We start from the raw sequence: 23,666 nt of genomic DNA, 5'->3' as shown, positions 1-23,666 counted from the left end.
ATTGTGTCTTGTTACTGACATGGCATCACTTTGCAGGCACTCACTTCCTTTTAAAACTTACTAATTATAGGTGATTTGAGTTTGATGTCTCAAGATTGCTTTTTAAAGTGTTTACCAAAAAGGAGTTGCTATTATCATAGGAGTCTTAAGTAATGCATTATGTCTTTCTTGAGAGTCCCTTAGGAAATAAACTAAGATCTCGTGCTGTGTAATAAGGGAAAATTAAATAATTTCATAATATTTAATTTCTTTTCTTAAAATGAAAATTTAATCACAATTTTGAAGGACCGTGGTGTAATTAGTTGGTTTTATTTTAATTTCATGTTGGCTACAACATATTTTTCCTCTTTAGTGTTTTGATTAAAGTAATTGTAGTCAAAAGATGCAAAGCTCAAAACTACAATTAGAATGGAAAATCATGACATTTATTAGGTGAAAATATCCCTATAAGTGGTGTTTTACATTTTATGTGTATGGGTTAAAGCTTGCCTTCTTATAATGATAGTTGACCTCTGGGCCCAGCCCCATGGCCAAGTGGTTAAGTTCGCGCTGTCTGCTTTAGCTTCACCGGTTTAGCTTTAGTTTCACCGGTTCGGATCCTGGGCACCGACATGGCACCACTCCTTAGGCCACATTGAGGTGGCGTCCCACATACCACAACTAGAAGGACCCACAACTAAAATATACAACTATGTACTTGGGGGATTTGGGGAGAAAAAGCAGGGAAAATAAAAGAAGATTGGCAACAGTTGTTAGCTCAGGTGCCAATCTTTAAAAGAATAAAAAAATAAATAAATAATAGTTGACCTCGACTTTCTTAGACTATAGAGATTTTTGGTGGGAAAATGGCGAGAGAAAAAGTGATTACCTCTATCAGCCATCTTCTAGACAGACTGATTCATAGAAGCTTCTAAGATCTTTTTACAAATGAGAAAATTAAGGACCAGAAAAGTAAAGTTGGTTGAGGGCCACATATTGCGTGGAAGAAAGAGCCACGCTGTTTTCAAGAATCTCAAAAGATGCGCTTGTGTATTTTCGAGATCAGTAATGTGACTAAAACCAACAGTCCACTCTGAGCTCCTCACCAGGGGTAAGCTGCTTATTTAAAATGCTCTTTCAGGCCCACAGATGAAGTACTTCCGCCTGAACTGAGCATCCTTTGGGGCGGGAAGTTTTCAAGAGCAAGCTAAGAGAGCTATTGATTCGTTTTTATCCAAAAGAAAATAAACATGTAATTTAAAATCCCCCCAAGTGTTGAAAGGGCTAATTAAGGGCGTTCACAACAAGCCAGTTGGTTCTTAGCAAGCAGTTGCCTCACTGAGTGTCACCAGCCCTGTAGTGTGTCTTTAATCAGATGGTAAAATCCAGGACTCACTGATGGCCTGTTCTGAGATGCTGCAGTGACGGTGAACGAGGGGCCTCAGGAGGGCATGGGAAGGCTCTGGGCAGTCCTAGAAAACGTGTGTATTTCTTTGCGCCCCATTTGGATTCAGCCTCTGCTTCTAAGCTTTTCCTTTTGCAAACTTGGCCTCTTTCGCTCTTTCTAATAGATGTGCAGCCAGGGGCCGTAAGGGCTCCTGTGTGAACCTTCGCCGCAGGTCACTCGGCCTTCTCCTGCATCAGTCCGGGTGAGGAGCAGCCAGATGGGCTGTTTCACCGACTGAGAAGAAGCAGAGCACTGCCGGGGCCGTGGTGGGTGCTGTTCACCGAGAATCTCTAGGAGGGTCACGGCCTATATGTCGCTCATTACTTAATGAAGATATTTTTAATATTGCAGAATATTGAAAACATAACGTTTCACACAACTTATGGATTAAACTGGACTCATAAAATGGATAGCCTTAAATGCATTAATAAGCTAGGAAGAATGAAATGAATTAAGTATTCAATTCAAGAAGTTACAAAAAGAATGACAAAATAAACTGTAGGAAAGTGTAGGAAGGAAGTAATTAAGATAAGAACAGACATTAATAGGTTAAAATATAGAAAAACAGTAGATTTGATAAAGAGCAAGTTCTAGAGGAAGAAATACCTAATAATATAATCCATTAGTCAGTTAGTCAAGAAAAAAGGGGGAAGAACAAATGCACAAAATTAGAAATGAGAAAAAGAAGTACCACAGATATAGCGTGATGTATGTGTCTCTCCCTGCCCCCTCCTCTGTGTGAGGAGAATGTCCTGCATTACTTTTTAAGCGCACTTCTGGTATTCTGATTTAAGGGCATAAGCAATACCTTTCCTAAATAGGGCTTTTGGTTTCATTTCCCTAATAAAATGTAATTGAACTGGAGAGAGAAGTGAAAGGTAGCAGAATGTGCCACCCCAAAATATGGCCCTTTTGTATATTGGTTATTCTGAGCTGTAGGCGCTTGAAAAGGAGCAAATGTGGGGTGGGAGGGACTTTCTCTGAACGTCTCTTGTCTGCCTACAGACAGAGCCTCCAAAAGGAACTCAATTGTCATCAATCCTTTCCCCTAGAATTTCTTCCCCAGGGAGGATTGACCCTTATCACAGGAGAGGAGACTAGAAGTCCATACCACACCCAGACAGACTGTCACAAACTGTCGCACCTCCCGTCTATTCTTCTGAAGGTCCATTCATCTTTCCTAAAAATCACTTACTCTCCCCTAAGAGGCCTACATCTCTCTCTCTATTAAGATGGTATTTAAGCTGGAATGCTAAGCCACCTCAGGAAGTTACTCATTTTCCTTGAGTATCTCCCATGCATATATGAGCACACGTGTCAATAAACTTCTGTTTGCTTTTCTCTTGTTAACCTATCTTTTATTACAGGGATCTCTGCTAAGAACTCAGAAAAGTAGAGGGCAAATTATTTTTCTTCCCCTACGCAAGGAATCCATAGAGTGAAATGAATTATTATTACCATCTCCACAATTAATTGTGACCTTCCTACATTATAATGGCATATTTGGTCTTTTTATAGCTCTGCCTTATAGTATGTAATATGTCGTAACAGCATCCTTTATCAAATGCAATGGGAAGGCCAGACCCAAGTGTGTGTTTACAAATACTAAAATACTCAGTGGCTGAGAAGAAGCCGCATCCCGGTTTGGTTCTCATGTTCCTGCTTTGTGCACAGGTCTGATGCCCGTCTTCATAAGGATGACACTGACATTTGCTTCAGTAAAACACTCAACTCCTGCAAAGTGCCCCAGATCCGTTATGCCAGCGTGGAGCGCCTCTTGGAGCGGCTGACAGACTTGAGGTTTCTTAGTATCGATTTCCTCAACACCTTTCTGCACACCTATCGGATTTTCACCACGGCAGCTGTGGTGCTGGCGAAGCTTTCTGACATCTACAAGAGGCCTTTTACCTCCATCCCCGTCAGGTAGGCCTGGTATTTGCCTGTCATGAAAGGACGGCTCTCCTGGTTTCTGGTTCTCCATGCAGATGAGCAGCCCAGTTCTGGGGCAGCCTTTAGGGTATTGGCTTGCCTTTGAACTTACTGTGCCCTGCCCCTAGAAGGAAGTGAGTAGAGCTCGCATCGTTCCTGAGGGAAGAAGTGGAGAACTCTGAAGTCTTGCAGTGGCCTTTGCTTGCTCTGTGATTATTTGGAAGCCAACTCTATTGTTTTAGAATTTTCAATTTATTTCCTTTTTTAAAATTATGGTTTTCAAATTTTAATATGCATGAGAATCACCTGGGGGTCTTGTTAAATTGCAGGCTCTGATGCAGTTAGGTCTGGCATGGAGGCTGAGTTCTGCATTTCTAAAAGCTCCCCAGAAATATCAGTATATCAGTGTCACTGGGCTTTGGACCACAGCTTAGTAGCAAGGGGTTAGACAAGGCCTAGAAGTACCTGTGTAATTAGACATAGAAAGAACATGTCTCAACATCATAAAGGCTATAGATGAGAAGCCACAGCTAATATCATACTCAGTGGTGAAAGGTTGAAAGCTTTTCCTCTAAGAGCAGGAGCAAGACAAGGGTGCGCACTCCCACCACTTCTATTCAGCATAGTACTGGAAGTCCTAGCCGGAGCTATCAGGCAAGAAAAAGAGATAAAAGGTATCAGAATTGGGAAGAGAGAAGTAAAATTGTCTCTATTTTCAGATGACATGATTTTGTATATAGAAAATCCTAAAGACTCAACCAGTTCAGTAAAGTTGTAGGATATAAAATTAACATACAAAACCAATAGCATTTCTATACACTAACAACGAGATTTCTGAAAAAGAAATGAAGAACTTGATCCCATTTACAATAGCGTCAAAAAAGTAAAGTACTTAGGAGTAAATTTGACCAAGGAGGTGAAAAATCTCTGCTCTGAAAACTAAGAGACATTGAGGAAAGAAATCAAAGAAGACGCCTATAAATGGAAAGGTATCTCATGTTCATGGATTAATAATTAATGTTGTTAAAATGTCAGTACTACCAAAAGCCATCTATAGATTCAATGCAATCCCTTTCCAGATTTCAATGGCATTTTTTAGAAGTAGAAAAAATACTTTTAAAATTTATATGGAACCACAAAAGACCCCCAAATATCCAAAGAAATCCTGGGAAAGAAGGACAAAGCAGAAGGTATCACATTTCCTGATTTCAAGCTATACTGTAAAGCTGTAGTCATCAGCACAGTATGGTGCTGGTGTAAAAACAGACAAATAGACCAGTGAATGAGAATCGAGAGCCCAAAAATAAACCCAAGCATATACAGTCAACTAATATTTGACAAGAGAGCCAAGAATAGTCAGTGGAGAAAAGATGGTCTCTTCAATAAATGCTGGGATAATTGGATATTCACATGTAAAAGAATGAAACTGGACCCATATCTTACACCACTCACAAAAATTAACTTGAAATGGATTAAAAGCGTAAATGTAGACCTGAAACTCCCAGAAGAAAACATAGGAATTAAGCTCCTTGACATGGGTCTTGGTAATGAGTTTTTGGATACGACAAAGCACAAGAAACAAAATAAAAAATAAACAAGTAAGACTATATCAAACTAAAAAGCTTCTGCACAGGCAAAGAAACCATGAGCACAGTAGAAAGACAACCTACAGAATGGGAAAAAATATTTGCAAACCATATATCTGATAAGGGGTGAATATCCAAAATATATAAAGAACTGATATAACTCAATAGCAATAAAACAACCCAATGAAAAAATGGGCAAAGGACCTGAATAGACATTTCTCTAAAGAGGATATATGAAAGGCCAACAGGTAGGAGAAAAGATACTTAGCATCACTAGTCATTAGGGAAATGCAAATTAAGACCACAAAGAGATATCACCTGATGCCTGTTAGAATGGTCATTACCAGAAGACAAGAGATAACACATGCTGGCGTGGATGTGGAGAAAAGGGAATCCTCGTGCACTGTTGGTAGGATTGTAAATTGGTACAATCATGATGGAAAACAGTATGGAGGATACTAAAAAATTTAAAAATAGAGTAACATATTATCTAGCAATTACACTTCTGGGAATATATCCAAAAGAAATGAAAACACTAACTCATAAAAAGTATCTGCACCCCATGTTAATAACAGCATTATTTACAATAGTCAAGACATGGAAACAACCTAAGTGTCCACTGATGGATAAATGGATAAAGAAGTTACAGTATGTATATACAATGGAATATTATTCAGCCAGAAAGAAGAAGGAAATCCTGCCATTTGCCACAATATGGATGGACCTTGAAGGCACTATACTAAGTGAAATAAGTCAGACAGAGAAAGACAGATACTACTGTATGATCTCACTTATATGTGGAATCTAAAAAGAAAAACAAACACTAAACTCATAGATCAGACTTTTGGTTACCAGAGGTGGAGGGTGGGAGAAGGGGCAAATGGAAGAAGGTGGTCAGAAGGTACAAACTTCCAGGCCAACCCCGTGGCCAAGTGGTTAAGTTTGTGTGCTCCGCTTCTGCAGCCCAGGGTCTCACTGGTTCGGGTCCTGGGCGCAGACATGGCACCACTCATCAAGCCATGCTGAGGCAGCATCCCACACAGCAGAGCCAGAAAGAACTACAACTAGAATATACAACTGTGTACTGGGGGGCTTTGGGGAGGAGAAGAAAAAAGAAAAAAATAAGATTGGCAAGAGATCTTAACTCAGGTGCCAATCTGTAAAAAAAAAAAAAGGTATGAACTTCCAATTATAAGATAAGTAAGTAAAAGGGATGTAATGTACAACATGAAGACTATAGTTACCCCTGCTTTATGATATATAGGAGAGTTTTTAACAGAATAAATCCTAAGAGTTCTCATCACAAGGGAAAACTTTTTTCCTTTTTTCTTTTCTTTTTATTGTATCTATGTGAGAAGACGGATGTTAGCTGAACCGATTGTAATCTTTTCACAATATATGTAAATCAAGCTGTCATGCTGTGTGCCTTAAACTTATTCAGTGATGTATGTCAATTGTTTGTCAATAAAACTAGGGGGAGGAAGGATTGAAAAGAAAGTGTCTGTGTTTCTTTGGCAAGAGCATGGTGTACTTGCTACAGTAGCGTTCAAATGAAGGGGAATCCAGCAACAGAAGTGTGATGATATTGTGGCCTTTTAATGTAGGGAGCATGTTCTTGAATGACATCGGGGGAGTCACTTTCACTTGGTTGCATTTATTAATAGCCTTTGCTCTTATTTTTAGGTCATTGGAATTGTTTTTTGCTACCAGCCAGAACAACAGAGGCGAACATTTGGTGGATGGCAAATCCCCACGCCTGTGTCGCAAATTCTCTTCCCCACCACCACTGGCTGTGTCCAGAACGTCCTCCCCCGTGAGGGCCAGAAAGCTGTCCTTGACTTCTCCCTTGAACTCAAGGATAGGCGCATTGGACCTGACCACCTCCTCTGCGTCCAGCAGTCCTACCACCACCCAAAGCCCTGCTGCGTCCCCTCCACCACACACTGGTAAAGTACCATTGGATCTTAGCAGAGGCCTTTCTTCTCCAGAACAAAGCCCAGGATCTGTAGAAGAGCATGTAGATAACCCCCGCGTGGACCTGTGTAACAAGCTAAAGCGGAGTATTCAAAGAGGTATTATCCAGCTGCCAAACCCCGAGTTTGCTGGCCACCTGCTTCCCCGTCATACCCTCTGGAACCCTGTTCCCTTTCCTTTTGACTTTCCTTCATCTGCATAGAAAGTAGAACGAACACAAGGGCTAGTTAGAGGAGAAAATTCCTGTAGTTTCCTCTAGCCTTTGAGGAACGGAGAGCAAGGTTAGCTGTCCTTATGCCTTCTATAGAAAAAGCTGATTGCAGTCAGTTGTCTGTGGAAGAATAGTGTTATCTGAACAGTGTTACTAGAAGGTGCTTTGTGGAATTTGATTAAGGCTGGTTGGCTAAAGAGCCTAGCATGATACTTTGCGTAAAGATAGGCTGTGGGCACCTCATCCGTGAGCGTGAGCCTCGGAGCCTTCTCCTCCTCACTGTCTGCGCTGAGCACCTGTGCTGCTCAGCAGCCTCCGTCCCCGCTCAGGATGACCCAGCCTGGAAGCGTCGAGGTGGCTTCTTCAGTTTGGTTACCAAGGAACACGGCAAATTACAACAGAGACATAAGGAGAAAAATAAAATCTGAGACAGTGTTCATTGTCTATGACACAGCCAAAATGGTTTTTAAAAATGTGGATTAGAGCATATGGTTTCCTGGTTAAATTCTCTAATGAGTTCCCATCCTACTTAGAACAAAGCGTGTTCTCCCTCCCTAGGCTTTCAGATCCTATGAGGCTTCCATCCTGTCTCTCCCTCCAGCCCTTGCTCCTGCCATGCTCCCTCACCTACGAGGATGCAGTCGCATTGATTTCCTTTTTCTGTCTCAGAAACACCTTGGTCCTTTCTGCCCCAGGGCTTTGCACTTGCTCGTCTCTCTGCCTGCACACTCTTTCCCCGTGTAATCTCGTGCGATCAGCAGCCTCGTCTGTCTTGTTCACCTCTGTACCCTCAGTGCCTTGGCCAGTGCCTGGCAGGTGGTAAATTTTTGTTAAATGAATGAATTGAGCAGAACACTCAGTAAGCTAATGGAGGGCCCTGTGGCGCATCACTTTACCTTCCTTAGCTTGGTACCACGTAGGGCCTGGAGGAGGTGATCCTTGTTGCTTTTATAATCCAGTGTTTCTGTGATGAAAATAAAAAAGCATTCCCAGCCAAATTAGCAAGCAGTATAATAACTTATTTACTGGTAAATAATAATAATTGGGCAATAAGTCAGACGAAGTGCTCAAATTTCAAGGAAGATCACCCAGATGGAAGCATAGACCCCTGCTTTTCTACCTGCTTGAAGCTTCCCTGTACTTTCTGGCTCCGATCATTTAAATAAGCTTCCTGAGTGAAGTACTTAATGGAATTTTAACTGGAGGGGTTGTCATCATCAAAAGTAGTACCCTTTTAAATCAGGAATTCTTTAAATTGACAAGTTAGCAACTAAGGAGGAGGAAAGGGGGAAGACAATTAAAAGTCATTAGAACAACAAGCTGCCGCAGAATCACGACGCTTCTTCTCGGGAATAATGAGGCAGCGCAGGAGCTGACAAGTGCACCTGGGGCTGGATCCAGCGCTTGGGAACCTCCACGGAGGGGGTGACTCAGGGAGGCTTGTCTCAGACTTCCCCGCTGGGACAGGGCAGCCTGGGAAGTAAGTGCAGGAGTTTCCCAGAAGGTGGAAAGTTCTTTCCCCTCCTTTATTGGACTGTAGTAAATAGGAGATGGGAAATTTGGAGATAAGTCTGACTTCTCATGCTGTGTTGGGTTAGGAGAGCTTTAGGAAAAAGCATATTAGTGTCAGACGTTTGTGGCTCCCAGGCTTTGGTTTGATTGTTCCCAGGGCTGGGATGAGAACACAGTAAGGTCTGCTCAGGAGTCACTGCATGACCTTCTTCTCTGTGCAGGTTGCTGTGCTACAGGGTCCATAACGGAAAACAAGACAGTGCCCTGGCCCCTTATACTGTAGGTGTGTGGGGTAGGCACCACATAACTATAAGGGCAGGTGGCACGAGGTATAGACAGAGTGCTCTGGAAGGTGAAGAGCAGGGGAGATCATGTCTGGTTGAGCAGAATCGGGAAGTGTCATTGTCATGAGCCAAGAAGAATGGATAAGTGGGTTGGAGATGGATGAACTTATGGGCAGAGAGCTTATGAGCAAGGGCTGATGTCAGCCAGCAGTGGTGAAAGCCATTTCTGAGAGCAGGAGACCTCACTGCTTCCGAAGGGACAGCTTTTCTCCAGTTATGATGCCACGTGCAGCCCTGTAGAGCAGACCCTGCTACTAATCTGCCTAGAGATTTCTAGCATCGAGTAAAACTCTTTTTTTAATTCTCCTAAAAAATCTTCCTCCTCCTCCTCCTTTTTTGCCATCGTAACTGTTTTAAGTGTAGAGTTCAGTAGTGTTAAGTATATTCAAACCGTTTTCTTCTTGCAAAACTGAAATTCTGTACCCATTGAGCAACTCTTCGTTTCTCCCTCCCTGCCCCCAGCCCTTGGCATCCACCATCTGCTTTCTGTTTCTGTGAGTTGGACTACTTTAGATGCCTCATGTAAGTGGAATCATACAGTCTTTGTCTTTTTGTGACCAGCTCATTTCGCTTAGCATGATGCCTCAAGGCTCATCCATGTTGTGACATGTGCCGGGATTTCCCTCTAAGGCTGAATGATATGCCATTTTATATATATTCTGTATTTTATTTATTCATTCATCCACTGGTATACATTTGGGTTGCTTCCACCTCTAGGCTATTGTGAATAATGCTGCAGTGTACATGGGTGTAAAATACCTCTTCAAGATCCAGCTTTCAGTTCTTATGCAAATACACTCCGAAGCTGGATTACTGGATCATACAGTAGTTCTATTTTTAACTTTTTGAGGACACTTCATCCTGTTTTCCATGGTAGCTACACCATTTTACATTCCCATGAACAGTGTACAAGGTTCCAATCTCTCTTCAGCCTTGCCAGTACTTAATTATTTTCTGTTCTTTTGATCGTGGCCATCCTAATGGGTGTGACATGAAAATCTTTCTTCTTTTTTGTAATGTCCTAGAGATTGCATTCAGTCTGGCTAGAGCCTAGTAGTATGGATATTGACTTTTTTCTTTAATAGAGAAGCAAAAGAAAAATCTGTTTCTTTCTACATTACAGACGAAATACATATCATAGTTCTAGAGGCGAGGTCCTCAATCAAGCTGCCCATTGATCACCATAATTAATTCTTCCACTTTAGCTTGTTACGCATGGATTATTGCACGATGGTCACCAATTTCCCTTGTTCTAGTCTTCAAAGCCCAGAGGGTATAGCAGTGATCTAATGCCATGTCCTAAAATATGCTGGGCCTACTGTCTAGTATAGAGGTGTGGCTACAGGTAAGAATCAGTAATTTTTTCCCTGGAGCAGTAAGCTGGAAGAAGGTTAGACTCAGAGAGATGAAGATAAATGAGAACTGGATCAACCTCCCAGGGAAGGACACTGACAAAAGTTACAAAGACCTGTTATTGCCGATGTTGGATAGAGGTGAGATCATTGTGGACACAGCTAGTGTGGCTAGAGAGCTTGTCTTGTGGCAGCATCGGTCATTTATGACCAGGGCCTGCAGACAGAGAGGGCTCATGAATAACGGTGTCGCAGAAATATTAGGTTGTCTCTCACATTAGAGAAATCGCTAAAGTTGAGGGGTTACTGCCTCTGTTTCTCACTGGATTTCCCCAAAACAAATGATTTGCAGTTAGAATGTCAAGGGTTAGTTTATCCACTTAGTTCACGGATTAGAAATGTCAGTTTGCCGTTCTGGGTCACGGTTAAATGCAGAGCTCCTCTCACTTTGGGGGATGGGGCATTTCCAAGACCGTGTTCACGTGAAGCCCATGGCACTCGATGAAGCCCATCAGAGCTAGCCTCTATCCAGAGATGTCAACTTCTTTGCCCCCTGTGTTTCTTAGTCCCATCCACCCACTGACACATCTCCTCAATCTCTCATTTTTACCATGATTGCCCCCACAGTCTTTCCATTTAGCGCTTTGTTTTTGGCCTCTTCTTTTTGTTTTTATTTCTCCTTCCTTTCTGCAGCTGTCTTTTGCTTACTTTTTAATGTATTTACTTCCCATCTTTAAGTATTTAAGTATTCAGGTGATTATTTAAAGTATTTAAGGTGAGAGTCCCAAGAGGCACATGGTATACCTGGGTTAAAAATAAAATAGATAAGGAAATCAGGCAATGGAGAAAAATTGTGTGAGGCCAAGGGTATGGTTGGTGAGAGAATGAGTACCGTGTGGTCCTCTGCAGTTCCTAGAGTCGTTCTGATTTTGGCTCTGAATGTAATCAATTACGTGATTCATATTGAAGCTAAGAATAGATTGGCATGCAGGCACATATTTTCTTGCTTCTGAGACTTGAGAACACTTCATCCTGTGGATCTTTATAAAGGAAACACCATGAGTAGAAATCTTAGAATTGATATTGGGGGCTGGGGAGCTCTTTGGCATTTTTCTGAATAGGTGAAACAAGGAAATCATACACAGTGTGTTTTTTTTTTTTGCATTGGAATATAGGAAATATTGATCATGAAGAGTCCTAGAAAAGTCATGGATGAAGTACTTTACTTCAGCGTCAGTCTGACAAGTTCAGTGTGTGTGTGTGTGTGTGCATGATGTCTGTAGAAGCCAAGAATGCTGCTGTGTATAACTCTGCTGTCTAGTCTTAAAAATTCCAATTCACAAAGAAAGGGGAGACACTGATCTGGCTTTAATTTGAAAGATGTTTGCATGTGTCTTGCAAAATGTTAACACTTAAAACAGTTAGCAAACTTAAATAAGAATTCCGTGCCAAGAGTTTATACATTTTCTACTCTTCCTTTCAGGATATAACTCCATACAACCTCATTACACAACACCAGTGTCACCCATTAGGTCCGTGCTGAGGCCGTGCGTCTCTCTCACTGCCGTCTAGCTAGACAGTTTCAGGGTACGCTCTTTGAAAAATGCTAGTGACCTTTGTCCAATATATTGTCTTTGCAATTACAATGCCAGATTTACATTATTTCCTGGCAAGAGAACTTCAAATGACATGAAGATAAAGAAGAGAAAAAAGAAATAGAAAGAAGAGAAATAGGAAATATTCCTCAAAATGAGCAAGACTTGAACTTCTGGGGAAAAAAATAATGCAGTTTATTTCTCTCCACCCAGTCCCAAGATCTGTTCCAGGCTCACTCAACATTCACTAGTGCCCCACTTTCTTCCCACCAGGCAGTCCCCACCTTCTTCTTCCCTGGGTTCTTCTAAAAAACACAAATATCAGCCCAGCTCACATCCAGATTCCACCCAGTGGTGAGATCTCAACAAAAATCAAACCAGTGGCAGGCAAGAAAGGAGAGCCATAGGGCAGCTCACTGTTTTTGGGCCCCTCACTCATCAGTGTTCACCTGGGCCACAGCGGTGCAACCCACATCACTAGTGTCTGTTTCTGTGTTCTTAGTTTGAAAATTGCCTGCCTGTGGGTGGCAAGTGCTCCCAATTTTAGCATTTGTTTGGAGCCCACATCTGCCCACTCCTCCTGCAGACAAAGCTGTTTGCATGGAACTGGATTGAAAGTGAACATACCAGAAGGAAATGCTTCTTCCCCCTACCATGCTGACATGTTTTCTCCTTTCTGTAGGTGCCTGTTTGCTTACTGTGTTATTCTTTGCTTTCCTCTTCTTTCAGTGGACATTTGGGGCCTGTCCAGGAAGTTTTTTTAGGTTCGGTGTAATTGCTGACTAAATGATTTTCTCACTTGCCTTAGAGGAGTGAATGGTTGAATCAGACCAAGGACGTGCATTTGATATTCTGCTTGCTCTTGCACAGCAGATGCCTTCCATTACTGAATTTTGAGGGAGTTATTTAGAAAATAATAAAACTAACAGCTAAGCACTGACTTTTTTGGTCTGCATTCTGCATCATTGCCAGCTTTGCTCTAATTATGTCATTCAAGGAACGATTCTAACCATTTCCCTTCCTTGGCCCCTTTGCGTTTCAAAAGACCAGAATTGTGGCCATATTTCTAAAGGAGTAAATCACTTGCAAGTATAAAAATGGCTTTATACGAAGTCATTAGGGATTTTGTCAAGTTTATTGAGTGAAATCTTGAATGGCCTAGCAAAGGGAGTTGAGTTGAGGATAGTTCTGCTGACAGGGATAATGCAAAACTAACAGAGGTGACACAGCTTTTATCCGTTAATGAAAAGCCCAAGGAGAAACAAACGGAAGAGTTGTTGGAAATTTATGATATTTTTGTGGTGCTTTTCCTTGAAAGAACACATGCAAAGGTGTAGTTTTACCTGGTTAAGAAGCAGTGGGAGGGGTATGGTAATCGCCTAAATGTGACCCTAGAATGATGTTTCTTTTATTAATGGGATGTTAGCTGCAGTGAAGACACTCAGATTATCTTAAAATCTCCCAATGGTTCATTGTAAAAATTTCCGCTGGCCTCTTGCTGATCTGTAGCTTTAGATCAGGGCTATCCAGGAGAACTTTCTGGGAGGATGGAAATGCTGTATATCTGTGCTCTGCAGTTCTGTAGCCGCCAGCCACGTGGGACTACTGAGTACTTGAAATGTGGCTAGTGTGAGCGAGGAACTGAAATATTAATTTAACTTTACTTCGTTTCAGTTTAGATTTACCTGGCTGCATTCAGCTAGTGCTACCCTTCGGACAGCACGGCTCTAGATCCGTAGGAGTCCCCCGAGCTTCTTGGGGGGGCCACAGTGGTAGAGACTCAAACTTTAGTTGGCATAAGGGGGTAACCCACACAAAGAACAATTTTGATTTATAATCTGGAAAAGTCCCTCTCTCCTCACTCCAAGAAGGCCGAAACATTCTGGAGGGCAGAGGACCCACTGCATGTTCCCCGTTCTTGTTAACATCTGCTGTTGTGTTGAACAGAAGGGGATTGGGTAAGATCAGGCAGGCTCAGCAGGGTCAGCAAGACAGGGCAGAGAAGATCCACATTTAGATTTAGTGTCCTTAGCCTTCTGCCAGTAGGAATGACTCAATTTCATGTTAAAATCCTTTAAAAATATGGACTAATATGAAATGCTTATTATCCATAATGAACTTTTGTTTCCGTGCATGATACTGACAAGAAGCTCTTGAATTCATGGCCTGGTTGTTAAAATGCATGATGTTTTAAAGCAGCAGTCCTAGAGTCTGCACCAGGGGACCGAGCAGGAGTGGAAGGCTCCCCAGCAGCGGACGCCGCAGAGCTTTCACCTAGCAGGTCACCCTCGACTCCTCGACACCTCCGCTATCGCCAGCCTGGAGGTGAGAGCTCGGAAAGGGACTCAGAAATCTAAGAGGGAAAGATGATTTCTAGCTCCTGAATCTTTTGTTTGCTTTACTGTTTCACTCTCAAAATATTTTTTAGTCTCAGTTATGAAAATTAGTTGGAAGCAAATATTGTTACTGTAGGACCAAGTAGTAGAAAAATAAATGACTAGAGAATATGTCATTAGTATAAACGATATTTAATTGACTCCATCATTACATTGCACTTTGTGTGGAGTTACATCAATCAGGAGGCCTGTTCTTAGGGTGACTGGTGGTTGAAGAATCTCAGTACTGATTTTACGAAAATGTTCCCAGACTCTGATGCCTTACTGTGAATCCCGGTGTAGTCTGTGTTAAATAGGCTCATCTGGGACACCAAAATTTTGAGGGAACCTTATTAAGAACACTGTTTCACCTAAAATAAAGTCTAGTTGGATGGGACCCCCATCACCATGATTGCTAGTAGCAGAAACCGGTATATATTCTATAGTTATCAGAATCATAATGCATTCTCCCATAGTTTGTTTTAGAACATACCAAGTGTCTTCTAATTGGAGGAAAAACCATCAGAGCAAAATGTGGAAATCTTTTATCTCCCCATTGCTCAAATAGGTATATCCAAATAACAGTGGTTTTTGAGATACTTCCTTTTTTTCTCCTCAAGCCAAGTATTTCAAGTCAGAAGGGAAAATTATTCAATTACGAAACCAGATTCACCCAAGTAACCCAAGTAAAATGTAGACTTTTGTGTGTGTGTGAGGCAGATTAGTGCTGAGCTAACCTCTGTGCCAATCTTCCTCTATTTCATGTGGGATGCCACCACAGCATGGCTTGATGAGCAGTGCTAGGTCCATGCCTGGGATCTGAACTCACAGAACCTGGGCCGCTGAAGCAGAGCATGCAAACTTAACCACTAGGCCACCAGCCCCCAATATGAAGACATTTTTTGACTCTCACTTTCCTGCTTCAAATAGGGCAGTTTAGTAAAAGATTGAGTGCATGGTTCCAAATGGTCATTTCCTTTGTAGACTTAGCCACATGGTGGAAGCTCTTGTCATTGCCATCAACTCCAAAAGAAACTATCCTGGGTCAGGCTCTTGTCAGAAGTGCCTCAATGGATATTAGCCCTCGGGAGTGGACTATTTCAGACTCCTGGTCAATCATGGGCCACTCTGACGTTTGGGTGATTCTCCTAAATGAAGGTGACAAGCTAGACTTTGCTGGCTGGTTATAGGACTACTATGGAATTAGCCTAATCTCTTTACTATACTTAGAGCCTTGGTCAGTCAAGGCCTTGGCCATTTCCTTGACCATTGCCACATGGGACAGACGCCCTTGAGTTCATCATAGTCTGGAAGAGTTTGAGGCCAAAGCCCATGGAAGCAAAACTACCAAAGCAAGAGAGGAATGCTGTTCACTGGGTTACTGTTGTTAAGGCTCTGTTTTATAGTCTCTTTCCATATATTTATATTCCTAGATGAAATTTTTAAATTTATATGAGCATCATTTGGAAATCCTTATCCTGTTTGTGGATTAACTAAGTCCTTTATTTCTTCTTGATATGACTAAATCATAGAGACATAGGAACATAGGAAGGAAGCAGAAATCTGTGATAATATGGAGGATCCGAATGGGGACAGTGTCACATATTTTCACATGGTGGAGCTGAAGTTTTGCCTGTTTGTCTACTTGCCACCTTTTTCCACAAAGGTTTTAAGACTCCTACTGAAAGGAAAGGGTAGAGCTGTTCTGTGCTTTTGCGCTTTGTCATATTAAGCAGCTCTTTGCTTCTCCGCTTATTTATTGATTTTAAACATGACTATGTAACTTTAGGGTCAAACTAATAAAAGCCCTTCAGGTCAGAATCCCAGTGAGCTATTTTCACTAAAGCCTGAGTGAGGAAGCACAGTGAGAGTGCGTCAGCATTGTCAAATATGTGTAAACTGTCTGAGGAGGGAAGGGACTGCAAAAGGTACTTGGTGCATCCTTTTGATTTTCGAATGCATGCCTACTTTTAAAGGTGTTTTGAGAAGAAAATTCTATTAGTAACATGATTTAGAATACATTTTAGGACTTTTTTTTATGTTGAGATATAATTCACATACCATATAGTTCACTCTTTTAAAATATATAGTTTAGTGGTTTTTATACATTCACAGGGTTGGGCAACTATAACCACTATCTCATTCCAGAACATTTCATCACCCCCCAAAATAAACCCTGTACCTCCCCATTCCTATCTCCCCCCAACCCCTGGCAACCACTAATCTATTTTCTGTCTCTATGGATTTGTCTATTCAGGACATTTAATATAAACGAAATCATTATAGTATGTGACTTTTTGTGACTGACTTTCACTTAGCATAGTATTTTCAAGGTTCATTCATGGCGTAGTATGTGTCAGTACTTCCTTCCTTTTTGTGGCTAAATAATATTCCCTTGTATGGATATACCACTTTGGTTTACCCATTTATCTGTTGATGGACATTTGATTGTTTCTACTTTTTGACTACTATAAATAATGTGTTTATTGTGAATAATGGCTATTATGAATAATGCTGCTATAGATATTCATGTGTAAGTTTTTGTGTGGATATATGTTTTCATTTGTCTTGGGTATATACCTAGAGTGGACTTGCTGATGTAGAATCTTATTACTTGCCTATTAACAAGGAAACTGTAGAGTATGTGGCCCAATCATTCATCCAGTGCAGGAGTGAAAATGAGAATTTCCATCACAGGATATTATCTATCTGCCTCACCGTGCCATTTCCATTCTTTTTAAATAACCAGGACAGACGACTGACAACTCCCACTGCTCTGTTTCGCCTGCTTCTGCTTTTGCAATCGCCACGGCTGCAGCAGGACACGGGAGTCCACCGGGTGAGTAGGGATGAGCAGCAAGTATGGACACATGGAAACTTCTATGAAGTCAGTAGGCCTTGCCTGCCAGGGTCTCGAGGATACACTGGGAGGCTTATTAGGAATGCACATTCCCAGCTCCCATCCTCAGTCAGTGTGTCTGGGTGAGACACTTTTAAATAAGCCCCTTCAGGTGAGTCTCACACAGCTCGTCTGTGGGTGACACTTTTGAGAACTTCTGGATCAGAGAAGGATGTGTTATTTCTCCTGTGTTGTTTTAATGGAGTTCTATCACCTTTTTAGCCAAATTCCTGAGAACACGTGTTTCCCTTTTAATTGAGTACAATGCTAAAAGCAAATTCGAGGTGGGAGGGAAGGTTGTGGAGTGGGGAGGGAGGAGGGAACTATTGGTTTAGCTAACTCATAACTCATTTCCAGTAGCTCCACGATGCTTTCTGAGTTGCTGTCAGTTAATTTTCAGGGTAAAGAAGAAGTACTTAAAATAAAAGCACAGTATTTTAATAGATGAAAATCATGTTCGTTATCTCTGTCCTCTTCTCTCGTGTGCACGGAGGACGTTATGTTAAGATAAAGCAATACCTGGTTTAAACAGCCTTGTTGCTGTGCTTCACCTAAGCTAACCCTGTGGGTGCCGATCATCATCCTTTGCAGAACCACGAGTGATGGTGTATTTTGTTCATTAGCCATTGTTTGCATACCACAAAGGAGTCCATTTCCAAAGCCTGAGAACCTATATTCAACAAAGGTAACTAGTAGGTAGTATCTGTGTGAATTCTTTCTACATTGAAGTCAGAACAGAGAGAAGTTCTGTAATGAATATGAACTACCATGGTAATTATATGTATCCCGTCTGAATGGAAATCTTTGCTGATTGGCCACATTCTGCTTCAGTGTTTTGCCACACACACTGCATTAGATGTGGTCAGGCAAATTGGGGTGTTTTCTGCCCCAAATATTCCCAAACCTTCTCCCAAAAGACCCATCAGCATAAGACAAAACAGCCTATAATGGTGACAATATTGATGTCTTGTCCATCCGGTTGCCTTCTGTTGTGGACTACATTCCATAATAGTGAACTTTTCTTTGCTGAAACGATAAAGGAGTCTTTACCACACTCCCAGCAGAGCTGGTTGCCAACTGTGACTTCATGAAGACCCTCTCCCGTCTGTCCTTATCACAAGCTGTTCTGTCTTTGGAAAAAGTGAAATACAGAGCTTCCTTGCAGGTTTCATAATTTAAATATGGTTTGTGAGGGAAAGTAGTTTTTGGGTTAATTCAGGATGAGCCCAGTTCCCCATTGGCTGGAGGCCGGCTAGGGGAGTGTCCTTTTTCTCCTGTGAGAGCGCTGCAAAGTTCTAATGAGCTTCAGGGAATGGCTTTCTCACTTTGGCTTGTCCATGCGTGACGGACCAGAGGATAAAATAACCAAAACAGCCAAATCTTCCTCACTGAACACTGCTGCCTTTCTTCCTGCTTCCTACCTGCAGCTGAAATAGCCTGAGGAAGAAAGCTCTCTTTAGGGAGCCGGCTAAGGAGGGCGGCCTGCTGGCTGACCACCGCCAGTGTTGCTAGGTGCAGGGCGGCCTGAGCCTACTTTTTTATGACAGTGCTGTTGATGTTGCCTATAATGTGATCTGGAGCCATACGTTTCAATTTTAGAAATAAAGAATTGGATTTGGCAGTGTCTGTGGCCCTGCTGTAAAGGCAGCAAGTCTCACATGGGTCAATTTCAGTGGCTAATGGTGCTAAGAAAAGGGGTCTCTTTTGAAGCTGGGACCAGTACATTCCTGGGGCTCAGCTGCTCAGGGCAGCTGGCCCTGAGGGATTACACCTGCTTGGGAGAACTTGGCAGAAGAGCTCCGGTTCATAGGTGGCTGAGGAAGGTGGATTCGGAACAGAAACGGAAGTGCTAAGATCATGTGGACTCATTGGCTAGCCAGGGAGAGCACGTTGCTGCCCCAGGAAGGGCTAGACCCAGATGGACAGGACTTCACAGGAAGGGAGTGCTAGGTAATGGTTGATTCTCAAACCGAACTTTATATCCCCTCTTTGAATCAGGAGTCACTGACCTGAACGCACCCTAGGATCTGAAGAGAGCAGGAGGGAAGGTTGTATAAACAGGTGCACACAGCTCATGCTTGCAGCAGTCTTTGCAGGCCTCCTCTCTGCTTGTACGGCTGCAGTATGGGCCCCCCTGGCAGTGCGACTCTGCTGTGTCCTGGCCCATAGCAGGAAACAAGGGACCGCTGGGCCATGCCATGCTGTCTGCAGAGTGGCTGTCCATGGTTAAGGCTCCTCCTGGGGCTCCCTCTTGCTTTAATCCTCTCCCGCCTCCCCATCCCCACCTCTGTCCCCATCAAAATACACAGGAGTCTGGCAACTCTGGGTTAGAACTGTCAGTTAATGATGCGCTTTCAAATGTTCACTCCAGCTATTTGCATGTTAAGCCATTTCTCTTTAATTATTGCTTGGAAGGCTTTCTTACTTCATTAGAAGCAATTTCAAATTTAGCAAGAGAGTGGACAGGAAATTTTGTTTGTAAAGAGGCCAGGCAAGATGCCCATGCCTGGCCCCGAAGGCAGAGCAAGCTGACTTTATTTGTCAAAAGTGGCCTGGGATCTGCTCAGGGTCACCAGCCCTTCCCCTGGGGTCTGAGCCTACATAATGTCTACACACACTGGAAAAGCCTGGGTTTTCCTCCCTGATTTCTCTTAGGACCCAAAGCCTGCCCTTTCCAAAGATGGATCAGTCTCTTCCTGCCACATCATGCCCCCTTTGCTTGTAGATCAGCAGTAGTGTCTCTGTTGCACAGAAAGAAAAGCCTGATTCTGTGGGTATGATTGCAACACTAAAGTCATTCTTGTTAACTTCACATTATGATGATTTAACAGTTTCTATTGTGTTTGCCTTCTCATTGGCAGCCAAGTTACATTAGGCCCACTTATGGATGGATCCAGAATTTGTGGGGCCTAACCCTTACACAGTTTGCGTCAGGAAGAGAATATGAAATTATAAATACACACCTTTAGGCGGCTCCCGGGGCTTTAGAAGAGGCCTGTGCACACTGAGAGGCCCTGAAGCCTAAGCTTCATTGGCTTCCTGGTAAATCTGCTTATGGGTCTAATCCAGGTCATTCTTGGAATCGCAGCAGCTTTAGGAAATTTTGTTCACTGGGGAGTGGGGGTGGGGATGGGACCACTGATCATCAATTAGTCAGACAAGTCCCCTTCTCTGTGGTGGGACTTAAAACTCTCTACAAGACTGAGACAGAGGACATTGATGGGGTCTGGTGTGCCACCACACTGGTGGTAATGTATTTTCGAACATCTGCTCAAATTTAGTTCATCATTAAAGTAGAAATTAAAATGTGTGCATTTCAGATGGCTGCTGATACAGGAAATCTGCAGGTGCAGGTCTGATACAGTTATGATATGAATAGAAATGCAAATCCAGTGAATACTCATATCAGGGCACATCATGGTACTTACTATATACACCTGAAGCTCTGGGATTAATTATAGAGTTTATGAAATGATCTAAAATGAAATATGAAAGTGTGAGGTGGGTTATTTTTATGGGAGTAGAAATAATGGCAGTGGGGGTACTACAAGCAACTCTTGATTATCTGTGAGCAGATTATATGTTTTCCTATTCTATGCAAGTCAAAGTAAATTAACAAAGTAGAGGAATGGTTGAATGCACTTATAGGAAGATTAATGGCACTGTTACAATCGTTTACAGAAACAGTGGGTTCTTTATTGGTGATTACTTGGTACTTCTAAAGTAGATAATTCATAATCTGTTTTCTCTTCTGTCATATGACTCAGGCCTGTGTAGTCAATAGTAGATCTGAGCTTGCTGTGAATTGGGCTTGGACCCCTTTTTAAAAATACTGATACCTGGTTCCACCCCCAGAGCTTCTGATTTGATTGATCTGAGTTCATCCTGGGCGTAAGGATTTTTTCACGTTCCCCAGGTGACGCTAATGTGGAGCCACGTTGAGAAACCACTGGACTAGATGGAGGAGGTCTCTGTTCCTTCTTTGGTTGCAGCATTCCCAATTTATTTCCTTGGAGCTCTGACTCCTGTAGACTATGTCATTTTCTCCTTAAGTAAGACAGAGAGGCTAGAGGGGGCTGGAGTGAGGGGGATGCCTTTCCCTGAGCTGGGTAAGGCTCGGGCAGCCTTTTTCCCTGGAGAGTAGACCTTTGCTGTGGAGAAGGCTCTGGGCATCTTTCACAATGGTACTCTTCCCGGGCTGAAAAGGGAGGTCTCACTTGGTGGAATTTTTTAGTGATTCTATTGATTCCATCGGTCAGTTTGGGGAGGATTGCCCATCTAAACGATATTCAGTCCTTCCGTCTCTGAACACGGACTGCCTCTTCGTTTGTTTAGACCAGTTCTCGCTTCTCCCAGCAATGTTTCATGTTTTCCAGCATATGAAGTCTTGCATTTGTTTTGCTGCATTTATTGCTAAATGGCTGACTCTTTTTTTGTTGGGTTTTTTTTTTTTTTCCAATTGGAAGTATCCTTATTTGGGACATATTTCCTATTTTCTCTTTCAAAATGTTTAAAGACATTTTTTCATTATTCCATCAAAGATAGCTAGTTGAAGTTTTGGGGCCAGACTGTATCTAATTTATGTCTTTAAGTAAAAACATTATTATCACTATTATTAATTAAAAATAAAGAGCTTTGGCAAACCAAATTTCAATTAATGATTCCAAGTCTTATTTTTAAACACACACACTGCCAGGAATTCAAACTTTGGAGCTGGTGTGAGCCTGCAAAGTGGCTCATGGCAGGTGGTTCTTGCATTCTCTTCCTGGGAGGATGCCTCCCAGCAAGGTAGAGCCCTTGGAAACTTCTCTCTTCATCATTGTCTTTCCTGTGCCTTCCAAGCAGACCCAGATCCTGTTTCTGCTGGCCTGGGCCCTCTCTTTCCTGACCATGTTGCACTGCCAAGTTCTCTTCTTTGTGCTGCCCTTTCCTGGGCTCCATGCAGACATTCTCTCTTGCTGTCGCTCCTCGGCAAACATCCAATACAGTTGATTGTGCCTGTTCACTTCTTTAATCCACTCACATTGCTTAATGGCTACCTGATTGCATTACAGGTCACCCATTTCAGGGCCAGGCAGGTAACCAAAGTGGGGGCTGGCGAGCTGATACCATGTGTAGACAGGGCAGAACTGCTCATTTCTGTCGTGACAGAATACAGACCAGGGCGTCAGATCTGTTTTCTTTCTTTTCTTTTTTTTAAGAAAAACCAGGAGTCTGGTTATTTATGTGAAATATCCTTTTTTGAAATATTGGAAGGGAATTCATACTCTTTAAAGAATACGGTCCAGGGCAAACAAAATACTTCTGTGGACCACATTTGGCTGTGAGCCACCAGTATGTGACCTCAGATTTCTGTAATCATTTACAGCTGGAGTGTAGGCTGACACAGATAAGATTTCCTGAGACATACCTAAATCCTAGCAATGGACCCTTGAATCTCCTCAGTGGTTCCCCTCTCCTGATTTCCTATTCCTTCTGCTGGGCTGTTTGACAGAAAGGCCATCTCTTCTTGTCCACTGTGACTGGGCCACTGCTTTCACAGGGTAATCTTATCTCAGAGATCTAGAGGATGCCCCACTGTCACCCCTTACCATGGAAGGGACAGTGGGGACCATATTTCTCCATCTTATTTTATGGATTCTGAAGCAAGCGTGAGACCCATAGTGGTGGAGCGCCCGGGTTCTCAGTTATTGAGAATGAGGCTCAGGTCTGTCCACCTCTGAATCGCTGCTTTCTGGGCCCTGATATGACCCCCAATCCCACATTTGCTTCAAAAAGTAAAACTCTCGCTATCTAATCATGACTCTGAGTAATCATAAAACCAAATAATCATCCCATGAGACTAAAAAATGTTCTGGTTTCTTGGACTTTTTGGTTATTTTTATAATAAATGCAATAAGAAAAATAAACAATAATAGGCATATCAACACTACAAAAAACTGAAAATCATTACTCTGAAAACTTAGGAATAGTAGATGGCCTCAGCAATATGTAAAGAAAAATGAAATTTCTCAGTGAATTTTCCATTGGGAGAAATAGTCAATGACAATGTTGTGATTATGTAACATTGCATCAGCTCCATACATTTGAAAGGGTGAGATAATCTGTCAAAGTAGTATGTCAAAGATTAAGTATGATAGTTGAAGTAATTTGAAGAAATGAACTGCTTTTGTGTGGTCAGTGATGCAAATCAGCCAGGTAAACTGAGACTTAAAACTTCTAAAGTCCATAGGAAGGGAGGAATGAGCTTTTCATCTGCCGGGAAACTATCCCCTTAGAACAAAGGCCCTGGGTGTTCCTTGTCTATGCAACCAGACAGCACCTGGTACAGGTGGTTTCTCTTACCAACATTTGTAGCCTATGGCTTCACAAGTGCTGGGAAGAACTTGAAAACATGTCATTAGCCTGTATTATTGACTGTGAGTACATTATAATTGTGGGTAGCATTTTCAGAGGGCCTCCC

General features: G+C 42.3%; 1 protein-coding gene across 26 annotated transcripts in view; it reads left to right on the top strand.

Moving 5' to 3' along the window:
* The window catches only part of RASGRF2 (Ras protein specific guanine nucleotide releasing factor 2), a 215,255-nt gene that overhangs the window by 115,436 nt on the left and 76,153 nt on the right, over positions 1–23,666 (top strand). For 9 of the 26 annotated variants that reach the window (XM_070571504.1, XM_070571516.1, XM_070571495.1 and 6 more), the window contains 4 exons: positions 3,101–3,349; positions 6,625–7,013; positions 14,129–14,254; positions 17,054–17,143. In XM_070571504.1, coding sequence (XP_070427605.1) covers positions 3,101–3,349; positions 6,625–7,013; positions 14,129–14,254; positions 17,054–17,143 — 854 coding nt within the window. Of the gene's footprint in view, positions 1–3,100; positions 3,350–6,624; positions 7,014–9,444; positions 9,505–14,125; positions 14,255–17,053; positions 17,144–23,666 lie in introns of all 26 variants that reach the window. The other 17 variants (XM_070571509.1, XM_070571493.1, XM_070571492.1 and 14 more) reach the window with 5 other exon arrangements.

The sequence above is a fragment of the Equus przewalskii genome, chromosome 13 (genome assembly GCF_037783145.1).
Source record: "Equus przewalskii isolate Varuska chromosome 13, EquPr2, whole genome shotgun sequence".
Classification (NCBI taxonomy): Eukaryota; Metazoa; Chordata; class Mammalia; order Perissodactyla; family Equidae; genus Equus; species Equus przewalskii.
Note: the sequence above shows the minus strand (reverse complement) of the source record. Positions and strands in the feature narration are given on the sequence as shown.